We start from the raw sequence: 16,183 nt of genomic DNA on the forward strand, positions 1-16,183 counted from the left end.
TTTCTGATAATATTCCTTTCTCTTAAAAAAAAAAGCAGTTCCTGTGTGCTGACGTCCAATGAGTTCTACACAGTGGTATAAAGGGCATATCAAAGTGTGGGCAAATGGTCTGTTTGTGTTTATACAGAGGATCAAAGCCTAATTTGGCTACCCAGAAAATGAACCAAGATACGATATGAAGAAGAACTTCCAACATCAGCACTCTCTGGAAGAGACATACCAGAATATGATCATTAAAAAACCTCAACAAAGATCCAGGCGATGCTGCAGTTGTAGCTGCATTCATCCCACCGGTTCCTGGACTTGCCATTGGAATGAAGGAGGAGATATCTAAGCTGGCCTGTGCATACAGTAAAACAACAAATTTGATTGGATCTATACTGTTGGAACTCAACCAAGAATTAGGAGAAGTGCAAGTTGTAATGCTCCAAAATCTTACAACTACAGACTATCTACTATTAAAAGAACATATGGGATGTGAACAGTTCCCAGGAATGGGTTGTTTTAATTTGTCTGATTTCTCTCAGACTGTTCAAGTACAGTTGGACAATATCCATTATATCATAGACAAATTTTCACAAATGCCTAGGGTGCCTAACTGGTTTTCTTGGCTTCACTGGAGATGGCTGGTAATTATAGATCTGCTTTGGTTATGTAACTGTATTCCTATTATGTTAATGTGTGTGCGCAATTTAATTAGTAGTTTAAAACCTATACATGCTTGTTACTCTACAAGAAGATATGTCAAAGAAATAATCAATTATCCCATGTTTTCTTCCATCTGCTACCTCTATAGCTTTTCTTCTTCCTTCCTAATTACAACCCTTAAATAGAATTTGTGCCTCATATCGAATTCACCAAGTATCATAACTCCTCCAAGTGGTAAAGATACCTCAAGACAAATGCTGGGCATAGAAGCCACAGGGCATATATCTGCAAAGAAGTAAAAAGCTAACCTTTTCAAACAATATGGCTTCTCTCTCACTTACCAACTTTACATTTCCCTGTATGGCCCCAGAAGATGACTGGTTAGCCAGAGACGGGTAAGATTCCTCAAGGGAGGAACAACCTAAGACAGGCACAGTCGCAGGGGGGCCATCAGGTGAGAAATTGGGGATCAACAGAGGTGAGGCTCAGAACCTCACCCTCCCCTGCTTTGAGAGAACTCTTCTGCATCCATGGATGTATTATTGCCCCTGTCTAGCTTGGATTAACACATAGTCTACAGGCACACACCTGATCATCTACATTTGCTCTCTTACAACACTAAACTGTTTTCTACTTTTATCTTACATCTACCTACCACTTCAGCATTTTATAAAAAAAATAATAATAAAGGGAGAAATGTGGGATTCACATATAAGCCAAGTATAAAAATCAAATGAATATTCATATTTGACCTGACTGTTTATAGTTCATAATGCGTGATCAGAACCGAAAGTTTCTGTGATGACTGCCCTTGTACTGTTCACCATGTAAGAACTTATTCACTATGTAAGAGTTTGTTCACCATGTAAGAACTTGTTCGTTATGCTTCAGAAGATTGGAGACTGATGAGAATTAGGCTTGGGGTGGATTAATGATTGTGCATTGAGCATTGACTCCCCTATATAGAATTTTATCGTTAACAACCATTTGATCAATAAATACGAGAGATGCCCTCTCAAAAAAAAATATGTGGTACTTACACACAATGGAATATTATTCAGCTATAAGAAAGAAATCTTGCCATCTGCAACAAATGGATGGACGTATAGTGAAATAAGCCAAGCAGAGAAAGACAAATACCATACAATTTCACTTATTTGTAGGATATAATAACAAAACAAAACAAATCGAATAAAATAGCAGTAGATTCATAGACACCGAGAAGTAACTGGTGGTCATCATTAGAGAGGGGTTGGGGTGTGTGGGTCGGAGGTTGTAGGGGATAAAGGGGCACAAAAATTCTCAAATCACAAGCTGGTCAAAGGAATGGTCGTAGAGCATGGAGAATTCAGCCAATGATTCTATAACATTCATTTTAACAAAAAGAAACTACACTAGCTAGGGTAAGGATTTAGTTTATGTGGGTAACTGTTGAACCACAGTTGTATAGTTTAAACCAATATGTTTGTATATCTACTATATTTCAACTGTAATTTAATGAGAAAAGAGAATAGAAAGCCTTTCAAAGACTTCAAGAAAATGAAATAGGTGGAAACACTTCCAGACTAATTTTAAGAGGCCAGCATTATGCTGATACCAATACCAGACAAGACACAAGAAAACAAAATCATAGGACAATATCCCTGATGAATACAGATGCAAAAATCCTCAATAAAGTATTAGCAAACATATTTCAATACCATATTAGAAGGATCATACACCATAAACAACTGGGTTTTATTCCAAGGATACAAGGATGGCTCAACATTCACAAATCAACCAATATGATATATTAACAAAATAAAGGATAAAAATCATATGAACATCTCAATTTATGCAGAAAAGCATTTGACAAAATTCAACATCCATTTATGATACTCTCAACAAAGCATTCATAGAAAGAACATACTTCAATATAATATAGGCCATACATACACACACATAATGTAATGTATATATAACATATATGTTAATGCAAAATGATTACCACTATAGCATTTGCAAATATCTCCATCATGTTGCATAATTACAATTTCTTTTTTGTGGTGAGACATTTAACATCTATTCATTTAGCAATTTTAAGTATATAATAAAGTATTATTAGTCACTATACTACACATTAGATCCCTAGAACTTATTCATCTAATAAATGGAAGTTTGTACTCTGTGATCAACATCTCTCCATTTCCCCAATTAGCCTGTGGTAACAATCACTATGCTGTTTCTATGAGTATGGCTATTAGATTCCATATATGAGTGAAATCACATAGTATTTATTTCTCACTTATTTCACTTAGTATAATGTCCTGAAGGTTGATCTAAATAATCACAAACAGCAGAATTTCCTTCTTTCTTACTGCTGAACAATATTCTATTGTGTATATACACATCTTCTTTGTCCATTCACCCACTGAAGGACTCAGGTGGTTTCCGTATCTTGGCTATTGTGAATAATGCTGCAAGAACATGTAAGTGCAGATATATCTTTTCATTTGGAGATATACATAGATGAGGGATCTCAATTTCATTTGGAGATATACACAGATGAGGGATTGCTGGATCATATGATAGTTCTACTTTTAATTTTATAAGAATCTCCATACTGTTTTCCATAGTAATTGTACCAATTTACATTCTCATCAACAGTGCACAAGGATATACTTTCCTTCACATCTTTACCAACATTTGTTAACTCTTGTTTTTAATGATAGCCATTCCTTCAGGTGTGATGGAATCTCTCTTTGTGGTTTTGATTTGCATTTCCCTGTTAATGATGCTGAGCATCTTTTCACTTACCTTTTGGTCATTTGTATGTCTTTAGAAAAATGTCTACTTGATTCATCTACCCATTTTTAATCAGATTGTTTTTGCTATTGAGTTGTATGAGTGGTTTCTTAAATACACATTTTGAATATTATCCATTATCAGACATGACTTGCAAATATTTTTTCCCATTCTACAGGTTGCCTTTTCATTTTATTTCTCTTGTTGTGCAAAAAACTACTTTCAGTTAGATGTAGTTCCACTTATCTATTTTTGTTTTTATTCCTTGTGCTTTTTGCGCCAAATCCAAAAAATTACTACCAAGATCAATGTCAAGGAAGTTTTTTCCTGTTTTCTTCTAGGAGTTCTAGGGTTTCAGGTCTTATGTTTGTCTAATCCATTTCAAGTTAATTTTTTGAGTAGTACAACATAGGGACTCCATTTCGTTCTTTTTCATATGAATGTCATGTTTTCCCAACGTCATTTATTAAAAAGACTATCCTTTCTCAACTGAGTATTCTAGGCTTCGTTCTTAAATAGTAATTGATAGTATATATGTGTATGTGTGTGTGTCCATTTTATGCTAGTACCATCCAGTCTTAATTACTACCACTTTGTAGTATAGTTGGAAATAAGGCAGTGTTACGGCTCCAGCTTTGTTGTTCTTATTCAGGATTGCTTTGGCTAATCAGGGCCTTTTGTGGCTCCATACAAATTTAAGTTTTTTCTTTTGTAAAAAACACCAGTGGAATTTTGACAGGGATTACATCAAATCTATAGTTGGCTTTGGGTAGTATGGACATTTTAACATTAATTCAGACCCACAGACATGGGATATCATTTGTGTCTTCTTCAATTTCTTTCATTACAGTTTTCTAGTTTTCAGTGTACAGATCTTTCACGTCACTGGTTAAATCTGTTCCTAAGTACCTTATTGTTTTTGATGCTATAGTTAATGAGATTTTTTTTCAGTTATTTCATTATTAGTGTATAGAAATGCAACTTACTTCTGTACATTGACTTTGTGTCATGCAACTTAACCCCATTCATTAACTCTAACAATTTTAAGGTGAAGTCCTTAGGATTTTCTACATATATAACATACCATCTAAACAAAGGCAATTTTACCTCTTCAATTTGGGTGACTTTTACTTATTTTCTTACATGATTGTACCGGCTAGACCTTCCACTATTATGTTAAATAGGAGTGGTGAGAATGGTCACCCTTGTGTTGTTTCTGATTTTAGAAGAAAAGCTTTAAACACAGTTGAGTATGATGGTGGCTGTGGGTGTCATATACGGCTTTTATTATGTCAAAGAACATTCTTTCCTTAACTAAGTGGTTGAGCATTTTTCTGATGGAAGAATGTATTTTGTCTGTACCTACTGAAATGATTTTTACCCTTCATCCTATTCATGTGATGTATCATATTTATTGATTTACATATGTTGAAATATCCTTGCATCCCAAGGATAAATCCCACTTGACCATGGTGTATGATTTTTTAAAAATACTGTTGAATATGGTCTGCCAACATTTGAGAATTTTTGCATCTATGTTCATCAAAGTTATCAGCCTGTAATATTCTCTTCTTGTAGCATCCTTGTCAGGTTTTGGTAGCAGGGTAAGGCTGGCCTAGTGAAATGAATTTGGGAGTTTTCCCTCCTCTTTCTTTTTTTGGAAGAGTTTGAAAAGAATTGATATTCTTTAAATGCTTGATAAAATTCACCAGTGAAGCCATCTGGTACTGGACTATTCTTCATTGGAAATTTTTTATTACTGATTCAAACACATTTCTAGCGATTGGTCTGTTCAGATTTTCTATTTCTTCATCATTCTATTTCTTGGTAGTTTTTGTATGTTTCTAGAAATTTATCCAGTTTTAGATTATCCAATTTGCTAACATAATTGTTCATAGTACTCTCATATTATCCTTTGTCATTTCTTTGTTATCAGTTGGAATGTCTCATTTCTGATTTTATTTAGGGTTTGGTTCCCCTTTTTTTCTTCAGCTTCTTTAAAAAAACAGATTTTAGTTTAATCTTTTCTATTGGCCTAGTGAAATGAGTTTGGGAGTTTACCCTACTCTTCTATTTTTTTGTAAGTTAATCTTTTCTATTGTTTTATTAGTCTCTTTTTTCAAGTATTTATGCTCTGATCTTTCCTTCTAATTTTGAACTTAGTTTATTCTTTTTTCTAGTTCCTTGACATTTAAAGCCATTTTTAATTGAATTTTTTAAAAATATGCATTTATCGCTATAAATTTCCCTTTAAGAACTGCTATAACAGCATCCTGCAGATTTTTATGTATTATTTCCATTTTTATTTGCTTTGAGATTTTTTTCACTTTCTTCTGTCCCAAGAAGTGTGTTTAGTTCTTCAATAGCATGTTTATTTTCCACATATTTGTAAAATTTCAAGCTTTCCTTTTGTTAATTTCTAATTTCATACCATTGTAGTTGGAAAATATATATGATATGATGTCAATCTTCTTAAATTTACTAAGACTTGTTTTGTGACCAATTATATGATCCATCCTAGAAGATGCTCCTTGTGAACTTGAGAATGTATATTCTGCTGCTGTTGATTGAAATGTTTTATCTACATGTTAGGTTCATTTGTCTAATGCAAGGTTCAAATCCAGTGTTTCCCTGTTTTGTTTGGATTGTCTATTCATTGCTGAAAGTGGGGGGGGGGGAGTATTGAAGTCCCTCCTATTATTATTGTATTGTCTATCTCTCCCTTCAAAGCTTTCATATTTGCTTAATATATTTAGATACTCTAATGTTGGGTGTATACACATTTATGATTCCTGTATCTTCTTGATTAATTCACCCCATTTCATTATATAATGACCTTGTTTGTCTTTTATTATAGTTTTTGGCCTAAAATTTATTGTCTAATTATAGCTAGCCCTGCTTTCTTTTGGTTTCTACTTGCATAGAAAATCTTTTTCCATCTCTTCATTTTGTGCCTACGTGTGACCTTAAAGTTCAAATGAGTCATTGGAGGTAGCATATAGTTGCGTCTTATCTATCCAGCCACTTTTGATTGGTGAATTCAATAGTTTTGCATTTGGAGTAATTAATGATCTGGAAGGACTTACTAACCTTGTCTCATTTTTTGTTTTCTGGCTGTTTTGTAGTTTGCTCTTTTACTCCCTCTTTCTGCCTACTTCTTGTCTTGGTGAGTTTCCATGTTGGTATGCTCTGATTCCCCTCACTTTATCTTTTGTGAATCTACAGAAAGTTTTCACTTTGTGGTTACCATGAGGTTTACATAATCATATCTTAAAGATAAAACACTCCATTTTAAGCTATCAACTTCAAATTACATACAAAAACTCCATTCTTTTACTCCCTTTATTTTGCCATTTACTTTCATAATGTGCATTCACAAATTATAGTAGTTACTTTTTATATTTTTCTTTATTCTATGTTTAAATGGTTAACACACATTATAGAATTAGAGTTTTCTAAATCTAGTTACCCTTACCAGTGTGTAGACATTTTCCTATTTCCATGCACTAATTAGAATCCTTTTATTTCCACTTCAAGAACTCATTTCAACATTTCAGCATTTTGTAAGGCAGATCAAATGGTAATGAACTCCCTAAGCTTTTATCTGAGAAAGTTTACTGCTTCTTCATTTTTGAGGGATAACTTTGCTGGAGAGTGTATTCTCTGCGGGCAATATTTTTCTTTCAACACTTTGAACGTACTTCTCTCATGGCCTATAGGATTTCTGCTGAGTAGTATATAGCCTAACAGAGGTTCCTTTGTAAATCACATTTTTTCCCCTTCTTGATGCTTTTAGGATTCACTGTTTTTGATCTTTGATAGTTTCATTATAATGATGTCTAGGAGGTCATTTTGAATCCAAATAGGATTAGATTCATGAACTCAGATGTCCAAGTCTATCCCCACGCTTGTGAAGTTGTTATTATTTCTTTAAATAAACTTTCTTCCCCAATCTATCTCTTCTATTTCTGGAATTCCAGTGGTTCTGTTATTTATTTTATAGTGCCCTATAGACATCTAGACTTTCTTCACTTTTTCATTCTTTTTCTTCTCCTCTGTCTGGATTATTTCAAAGTTCCTGTCCTCTATCTCTTTGATTCTATCTTCTTTGATGTTCTCCATTGCATTTTTACTTCATTCATCAATCCTTCTGATCTAGAATGTTTTGCTCATTTTTATGATTTCTATCTTTGTTTACACTTGTTTTGAATGCTTTATCCAAGAGATCACATTATTCTATTTCTTTGAACTTGGTTGGGGGAGTATTGAGATCTTTTTGTGATGTCATGTTTCCTTGATTTTTCATGTTCCTTGGAATTGTGCATTGCTTTTGCACTTGAAGTAGCAGTTACCTCTTCTAATCATTAAAAGTTGCCTTCAGGTGTGAGATACATTTTGTTGGTCCCACTTATTCCTGGGACCTTCTCTGACCTTGTATGGATACAGCTGCTCTGTGCTTTTTGCTCCCTCATGGGTGAATTCTTAAGTTTTTATGTCTTCTATCCATCTAACAACTCACCAGGCTGGCTGCTGAAAACTTTTGTTTTCCCTAAGATGATACTACTGCTCAGTTTTGTGATTTCTCCCTCACCCACAGCCTCTGGCATATTTTTTGCATGCACTGCCTGTCTACCATATCTGGCTATCACTGCTGCACCAGGGAGCATGCACAAGGAGTGAGCTCCAGAATTTGGGAAGTTGTGGGTTTAACATTAATACTTTTGGTTCCTGCAAGACAGGTTGGGGGTGCTGGGGTGAAGTTTTCTCAGTGGCTTGTCAGCTTCCTGCTGGAATCCTAAATGCAGTCAGTGGGAACTGTGTTCCTTTAGTGCATTCTGATGTTCTTATATGCCTCTTTCCTAATCTCCTCCCTCCTCCCAGTCATGGAGGTACTGCTTCAATACTCTGGGTGGTACAAGAAAGAAATGGGTTTCTCCAGCATTATTATATACACCTGAGGAAGCTGGGCATTCACTCACTGTTCTCCCTTTCCCCAGAGGAAGGTCCTTGCTGGCTAGTTTGGCCCCATGCCAGGCACCTTGGGGAAGGGCTGGTGCTGGTGAAGTTCAACTTATTCTAATGCATCCCAACTTTTATTTCTTCAGCGGAGTGCTAGAATTTCTCCTCAGGAAGCACAGACCTCTACAAAGGCTCTTATCTGTGGATATCTTCCCAAATCAGCTCTCTCCAGTTATAGCCTGACCACAACCAGTAGAGGTTGGGCCTATTTCAGATCCTGTCGATTCCGCTGTCCATACCAAGGACTGTCTGCCTATTGATGTGATGGGCACATCTCACAGGTCTTTTGGCTTATGGTACTGGATCCCACAACTCCCAGAGAGGCACTTTTGTTTGTGCATGGATGCTGAATTTTTTATTTAAGAGGGGCTAAGTGGGGTGCATCTTATGCTACCAAGATGCTGACATCATTCATTATTCAGATTTTGATGAAGCTACCCTATTTTTATTTTCACATTGGTATGAATTTTTTAATGTACCTTTCCTTCTACTCTACAATCTCATATTTTTAAGATGATTTATTCTTTGTTCAGTAAGGAAAGGATGTTGATCAAACCTTATGTTCATTTACATGAATGTCCTTTTTCCATTGTGATGTCATTAATGTTGAGTAAGATGTGGATCATGGTTAGAAGCTTTTCCATAAATAACAAAGATTGAGAAGATGATGATGGTTAATATTAACCAGGCATTTATTATGTGATAAGCACAATTACAGAATCTACATAACAAGTTTCTGAAATATACTAATTATACCATTACCATAAACACATTATATATGCATATAAAAGGAACTGGGAGAATAAGTGAGTTGATGTTCAGTAAATAACAGAGGTCAGGGATGTTGATCAAAGGGAAGCACATCTTTATAACATATACATCTTTAAAAACAGAAGAGATCCACATATATATCTCTAAAATGAATAAAAAGCAGGCAAACTCAAAAGGTGCCATCAAGGTAACTCTTTATAATGGCAAAACTTTCAGTCTTTGACAAATAGGGGTTTGATAAGACAAGTCAATACTTTCAAGCCAATAAAATAGCAACATTTTACAAAGAATATAAAAAGGATGGTTATAATATAGTATAATCATACCTTCTTTTAAAAACAATGCCATATAGACTGAAAGGGTTTGCTCTAAAAGTTTAATAGTGATTGTCTATGACTGGTAAGATTACAGATAACTGCATCTACTTTTGTTTGTTCATTTCTACATTTTTATAGAGGAAAACTGTTTTGTAAAAAGATGAGTATTAACTTTATAAAATGAAAACAAAATGATCTGCTAAAAGATATAGATCCACAAGATATGCTTAAAAATAGCAGTAACAACACAAACATGATGAAACACAAATATGCAAATTAAAAAAACAAAGATTGACCTGATATCCAAGCTTTATATGTATAAAAATAACCTACCATCAGAAAGGCAATACAAAAATACAGAAAATAGATATGGCTTTTGAATAAATGGGGTTAGGATGGAAATAGAGGAGGGAGCAAAAGGGTAAATTTAGACTCTCAATAAATAATTTAAAATAATTTTGAGATGGATCAGTAATTCTGTATAACCCACAAAAAGTGAGAACATTAAAAAATATAGCAGGGTTAGCACTCAAAGGAATTTTAAAGTTTAAAATAAAAGCAAACACAATAAAGTTTTTCCAATTTTTAATATTTACAAGTAAGAATTTTCCAAAAGTAATGGAGTGAATATAAAGAACCTCAAATATTTATTTTATTCAGAGTGGGCTTTCCCCCCCATATGAATTCCCTTAGGCTAAGTGGTAAAGCATTAGTAAGGCATCTGTACCTTAATGACATTTGTAGGTATTCTCACTAGTATGTATTTTGTTATATGCCATTTGTCCTTTCTTAACCACGTAATTCCAACTTACAGAGTTTCCAACTCACAGAGCTTCTCATTGGTATGACTTTTCTTATGTTGCCGAATTTCTGAACCCCTTCCAAAAGCCTTCCCACATTCCTTACATTCATAGTTTCTCACCAGTATGAATTCTCTGATGTTGAGTAAGGCTTGAGCCAGTACCAAAAGTCTCCCTACATTCCTTACATTCATACGGTTTCTCACCAGTGTGTATTCTCTGGTGCCGATTAAGAGCTGAGACACTACTAAAGGGCTTCCCACATTCTTTACATTCATAGGGTTTTTCACCAGTGTGAATCAGTTGGTGCTGAATAAGTTTTGAGCCACTACCAAAGGCCTTCCCACATTCTTTACATTCATAGGGTTTCTCACCAGTATGTATTCTCTGATGTTGAGTAAGATCTGAACCACTACTAAAGCCCTTCCCACATTCCTTACACTCATAGGGTTTCTCACCAGTATGCATTCTTTGATGCTGAATAAGTTTTGAACCACTTCTAAAGGCTTTCTCACATTCTTCACATTCATAAGGTTTCTCACCAGTGTGAATTCTCTGATGTTGAGTGAGATCTGAGCCACTATTAAAAGCCTTCCCACATTCCTTACATACATAAGGCTTCTCACCAGTATGAATTCTTTGATGTCGAGTAAGGGCTGATCCAAAACTAAAAGCCTTCCCACATTCATTACATATATATGGTTTCTCACCAGTATGAATTCTCTGATGTCGAGTAAGGGCTGACCCACTACTAAAGGACATTCCGCATGCTTTACATTCATAAGGTTTCTCACCAGTGTGAATCCTCCTATGTTGAGTAAGGTTTGAACCACTGCCAAAGGCTTTCCCACAATCCTTACATTCATAAGGTTTCTCACCTGTGTGAATTCTGTGGTGCCGAGTAAGGGCTGATTCAAAACTAAAGGACTTTCCACATTCCTTACACTCATAAGGCTTTTCACCACTATGAATTATCTGATGTCGTATAAGGCCTGATCCAAAACTAAAGGCTTTCCCACAATCCTTACATTCGTAAGGTTTCTCACCGGTATGAATTCTCTGATGGTGAGTAAGGTTTGAGCCACTACCAAAGGCCTTCCCACACTCATTACATTCATAAGGTTTCTCACCAGTATGAATTCTTTGGTGGTAAGCAAGGTTTGCACCACTACCAAAGGCCTTGCCACATTCTTTACATTCATAAGGTTTCTCACCGGTATGAATTCTTTGATGTCGAATAAGGACCGATACAAAACTAAAATCCTTCCCACATTCCTTACATTCAAGGAGTTTCTCATCAGTATGAATTCTCTGATGCTGGGTATTGAAAGTGGGCATGTCTTCAGAAGTAAATATCATTTGACTGAAATGTCCTTCCTGAAATTCCTGTTTTCTCTCAAACTGGCTTTTACATTCCCAATCACCTCTGAAACTTGAACACTGAATGCTGTTTTTTATAAGTCTTTCCATTATCTCCCATCAGGATGATTCTATTCCATAAATATCCTTTTTCAGAAATAATTTCTTGGTCTCAACCTTGAGTCAGTCTGAAAGAAAATATAAAAGCAAACATTCACTTTTTTAGTGTTCTTGGAGAAATGAAATGTTTATAATAGATATGAAAAGACTTAACTGAAACTGATTTTCATAAAAAGTGAGTAGCTTATACAGTTCTCAAACATGACTAGTGAATTTGACAAACAGATAAGGAAAGTAAAAAGAATGAGAAGTCATAGGAAGGTGAAAGAGGTATTTAGAAAAAGAGATTCAATCAATTGTTCCTAAATAGTGTTTTAGATTAAAAAATTCCCTATAGACATGCAGAGCTTGATAAATATAAATATGTCCAGCCCCCATCCCAATTTTGTTAGAGAATAAATCTAGTGTCATATTTTAAAATGTGGGTAACTATCATTTTCCATTTCTTAGGGTTATCTGGAGCATTAAGTAACTTAATCTGGAAAGAAAATCTAAGACATGGTCAAGTAACAAACCTAAATTACATATATTCTGAAGGAGACAGAAGATAAAGTTACTCTGGATATAGTATACTGATGAAAGATTAATGTGCTGAAATGAGCAATGGAGGAGCAAGATTCTTCTGTGCTTAGAATGTGGCTTGTTTATGCCATTTGATAAAAATCTATTGCCTAGAAATCTATGAGGCTAACCTTAGAAAAACAAGAGGGGACTCAGCAAAGGCTTTAGCATAGCAATTGTAAATCTAGACTTAATGTCAGAGAGAAGGGAAGAGAACCTAGAAGGCAATGTGATACTACTGGAGAATTATAAGGATGCAGACAGATGAGTATTCTGAACCCCAGCTCTGATGATTATTAACTTATTCTAAAATCACACATAATGTATTTATTTAGTTGTATAAAGTAACTGCATAGTGTTTGAGAGCTATTATTTTGTTAGGCTTATATGTCATTAAAGAGACCAGGAAAAGGAATGGATTTAAGGATACCAATTTAACAGACACCAGTTAAGACCCTGAGCAAATACCTCAAGCCACAAAAGGTAAAAACATCTCAGCTCCACTCTCTTTCTACAAATTCAGCAAGTTGATTTAGACTAGGTCTAACAATGTCTTGAAATTGTTCTATCTCCATTGTAAATAGAGAATCCAAGCCAAAATTTTTACCTGGCCATTAAAGCAGCATTTTATCTAGTTTCTTGCATTCTAGTTTGCACTTAGCAGCCCAAGTGACATTCAGCCTGGAATTGTTCTGCTCAAAATATTTCAATGATTTCTCATTGTCTTTAGGATAAGTATCACACTCCTTAATTTTTATGGATTCTGCAGTGATCTGCCTCCTGCCTCCATATTCAACCTGATACTTTTCTCCCCTTTATAAGCCATAGCTACAATGGCCTTCTCAGTTATTCAAATGCACTAAGCTATAACACCCCCTCCACCACCATCAATGATTTCATCTGCCTGAAATTTTCTTCTGTAACCCCTCCCTTACTGTCCCAACACTTGGTCTTGCAAATTTGGCTATTCTTTAGGCCCCCGTTAAATGGCATATCTTAATAAAACTTTTTCTAATTACGCAAGTCTGAATTATGCATCCTGCCATTACTTCTCAAAGTACTTTTATTTTTCTTTCTTTCTCTGTGCTTTGTTTTGGTAATGGGAGATTACACAGTTGGTTCCTGAAACTGCAAATTTCTTACTTGTTTTAAAGTTTGTTTAATGTCTTCTTGCTACAAGGAAAAGATTCAAGAAGACAAGGACAATGTTAATCAATTTGAACCCTGGCATATGTAAAAAGATCAAAATACACTTATTGCATGGCTAATAATAACATGGTTTCAATTTTTATTATCCTTAAAAATAAACTTCTAAAAACAAGATTTCTCTAGGAAGAAGATAAACCTTCTCTCAAATAGGACAAGTGGATCACATTCAGTTATTCCTGTCCTAAACCTCACTAAAAAGGATAAAAAAATTTTCTAAAAAGGAACAAACCCATGACGTTAAAGAAGATTAAAGAGGAAATAGCAACAAAACTTTTGAAGCTGGAAAGCATGAAGATAAATGATGAATAAGGAAAACTCCAAAGAGGATGGTTTAGGCTGTGGATCCCCAGAAAGGCTTAAAAAAAATGAGGACACTACATATCTAAGAAAGCCTACTAGTTGGCATGCAAAAAGTTAAATTAGCTTCTCAGTGTCTACCTTAACATACAGATAGGCAAATATCATATTTGAGGAATGTCTGTAACATAAGAGATTAAACAAAGCCCAAAAGATCTTAGAAGAGAAACTGCACAAGGAAACATGGACAATTACAGAAGTCACTATTAATATCCTCAGAGGGTCAAGAGAAGGTATTTCATATGATAGAAGAATAAGATAACATAAAAGGAGTAAGAGACAATTATTAGAAAATTAAAACAGAATAAAAACAAATTATTAGAGGGTTAAAAGATAAACTAATCTGTTTAAAAAGTACAAAAATATATGGAGATGGAAAACAGGAAATAAAACTGGGAGATCATGCAAGGCAGCTCAACATCTAATAGGTGATCATTTTTAAAAGTGTGCTAAGTATCTGCCAAATGTCAGGCAGGGTGTTAGAAGGAATGAAGGGTATGAAAGTTAGAATTTGGAAATCACCAATCTTTAATTGATTCAGGCAAGGTTCCTCAATGGATTCTAAAACCATAAAGTGAATGGTTGTTGGGAAAAAGGATATTCACTTGGTCTTATATTAGTACCCCTCAGATGATTTACTCATTATAAAGAGAAAAATATACCTTTATACTGCAAAGATTTGTTACTCGCCACCTTTAGCCTTAAGTGATAAAATTTGGCATCACCAATACTGCAATAACCTGACATTCATTTACATGCCTACTGATGAAATGCAATAAAAGATACAAGATCATATCATCTATGCAGTATGCTTGTCAAAATAACTGAGCTGAACTTAAGCCTGTTTCTATGAGAAAGACATCAGATAAACAGAGGTGTAAGACATTGTATAAGATAACTGTTCTGGATTCTCGAAAAAATTCAATGCTGTATAAAATAAAAAATGAAAAGTTAACTTACATTAAAAGAAATTAAAGAGTAAAACAATTCCATTCACAATAGCATCAAAAAGAATAAAATACCTAGGAATAAACCTAACCAAGGAAGTGAAAGATCTATACCCTGGGAACTACAAGATACTCTTAGGAGAAATTAAAGAGGTCACTAACAAATGGAAACTCATCCCATGCTCATGGCTAGGAAGAATTAATATCGTCAAAATGGCCATCCTGCCCAAAGCAATATACAGATTCGATGCAATCCCTATCAAATTACCAACAGCATTCTTCAATGAACTGGAAAAAACAGTTCAAAAATTCATATGGAAACAGCAAAGACCCCGAACAGTCAACACAATCCTGAGAAGGAAGAATAAAGTGGGGGGGATCTCGCTCCCCAACTTCAAGCTCTACTACAAAGCCACAGTAATCAAGACAATTTGGTACTGGCACAGGAACAAAGCCACAGACCAGTGGACAGAATAGAGACTCCAGACATTAACCCAAACATATATGGCCAATTAATATTTGATAAAGGAGCCATGGACATACAACGGGGAAATGACAGTCTCATCAACAGATGGTGCTGGCAAAACTGGACAGCTACATGTAAGAGAATGAAACTGGATCACTGTCTAACCCTATACACAAAAGTAAACTCCAAATGGATCAAAGACTTGAATGTAAGTCATGAAACCATAAAACTCTTAGAAAAAAACATAGGCAAAAATCTCACAGACATAAACATGAGTGACTTCTTCATGAACATATCTCCCCGGGCAAGGGAAACAAAGGCAAAAATGAACAACTGGGACTATATCAACCTAAAAAGCTTCTGTACAGCAAAGGACACCATCAATAGAACAAAAAGGTATCCTACAGTATGGGAGAACATATTCATAAATGACAGATCCGATAAAGGATTGACATCCAAAATATATAAAGAGCTCACACACCTCAACAAACAAAAAGCAAATAATCCAATTAAAAAATGGGCAGAGGAGCTGAATAGACAGTTCTCTAAAGAAGAAATCCAGATGGCCAACAGGCACATGAAAAGATGCTCCACATCACTCATCATCAGAGAAATGCAAATTAAAACCACAATGAGATGTCACCTCACACCAGTAAGGATCGCCATCATCGAAAAGACAAACAACAACAAATGTTGGCGAGGTTGTGAAGAAAGGGGAACCCTCCTACACTGCTGGTGGGAATGTAAACTAGTTCAACCATTGTGGAAAGCAGTATGGAGGTTCCTCAGAATGCTCGAAATAGAAATACCATTTGACCCAGGAAT

At 35.0% G+C, this 16,183-nt stretch overlaps 1 protein-coding gene across 14 annotated transcripts in view; it reads right to left on the reverse strand.

The window, feature by feature from the left end:
• LOC108401837 (uncharacterized) overlaps positions 1-16,183 on the reverse strand; it is a 66,652-nt gene that overhangs the window by 19,520 nt on the left and 30,949 nt on the right. The window contains exon 4 of one of the 14 annotated variants that reach the window (XM_073226229.1): positions 10,459-11,886. The exons of the other annotated variants lie outside the window; for them this stretch is intronic. Coding sequence (XP_073082330.1) covers positions 10,459-11,809 — 1,351 coding nt within the window. The 5' untranslated portion in view covers positions 11,810-11,886. The remainder of the gene's footprint in view (positions 1-10,458; positions 11,887-16,183) is intronic. 14 annotated transcript variants of the gene reach the window in all.

This window comes from Manis javanica, chromosome 17 (assembly GCF_040802235.1).
Source record: "Manis javanica isolate MJ-LG chromosome 17, MJ_LKY, whole genome shotgun sequence".
Lineage (NCBI taxonomy): Eukaryota > Metazoa > Chordata > Mammalia > Pholidota > Manidae > Manis > Manis javanica.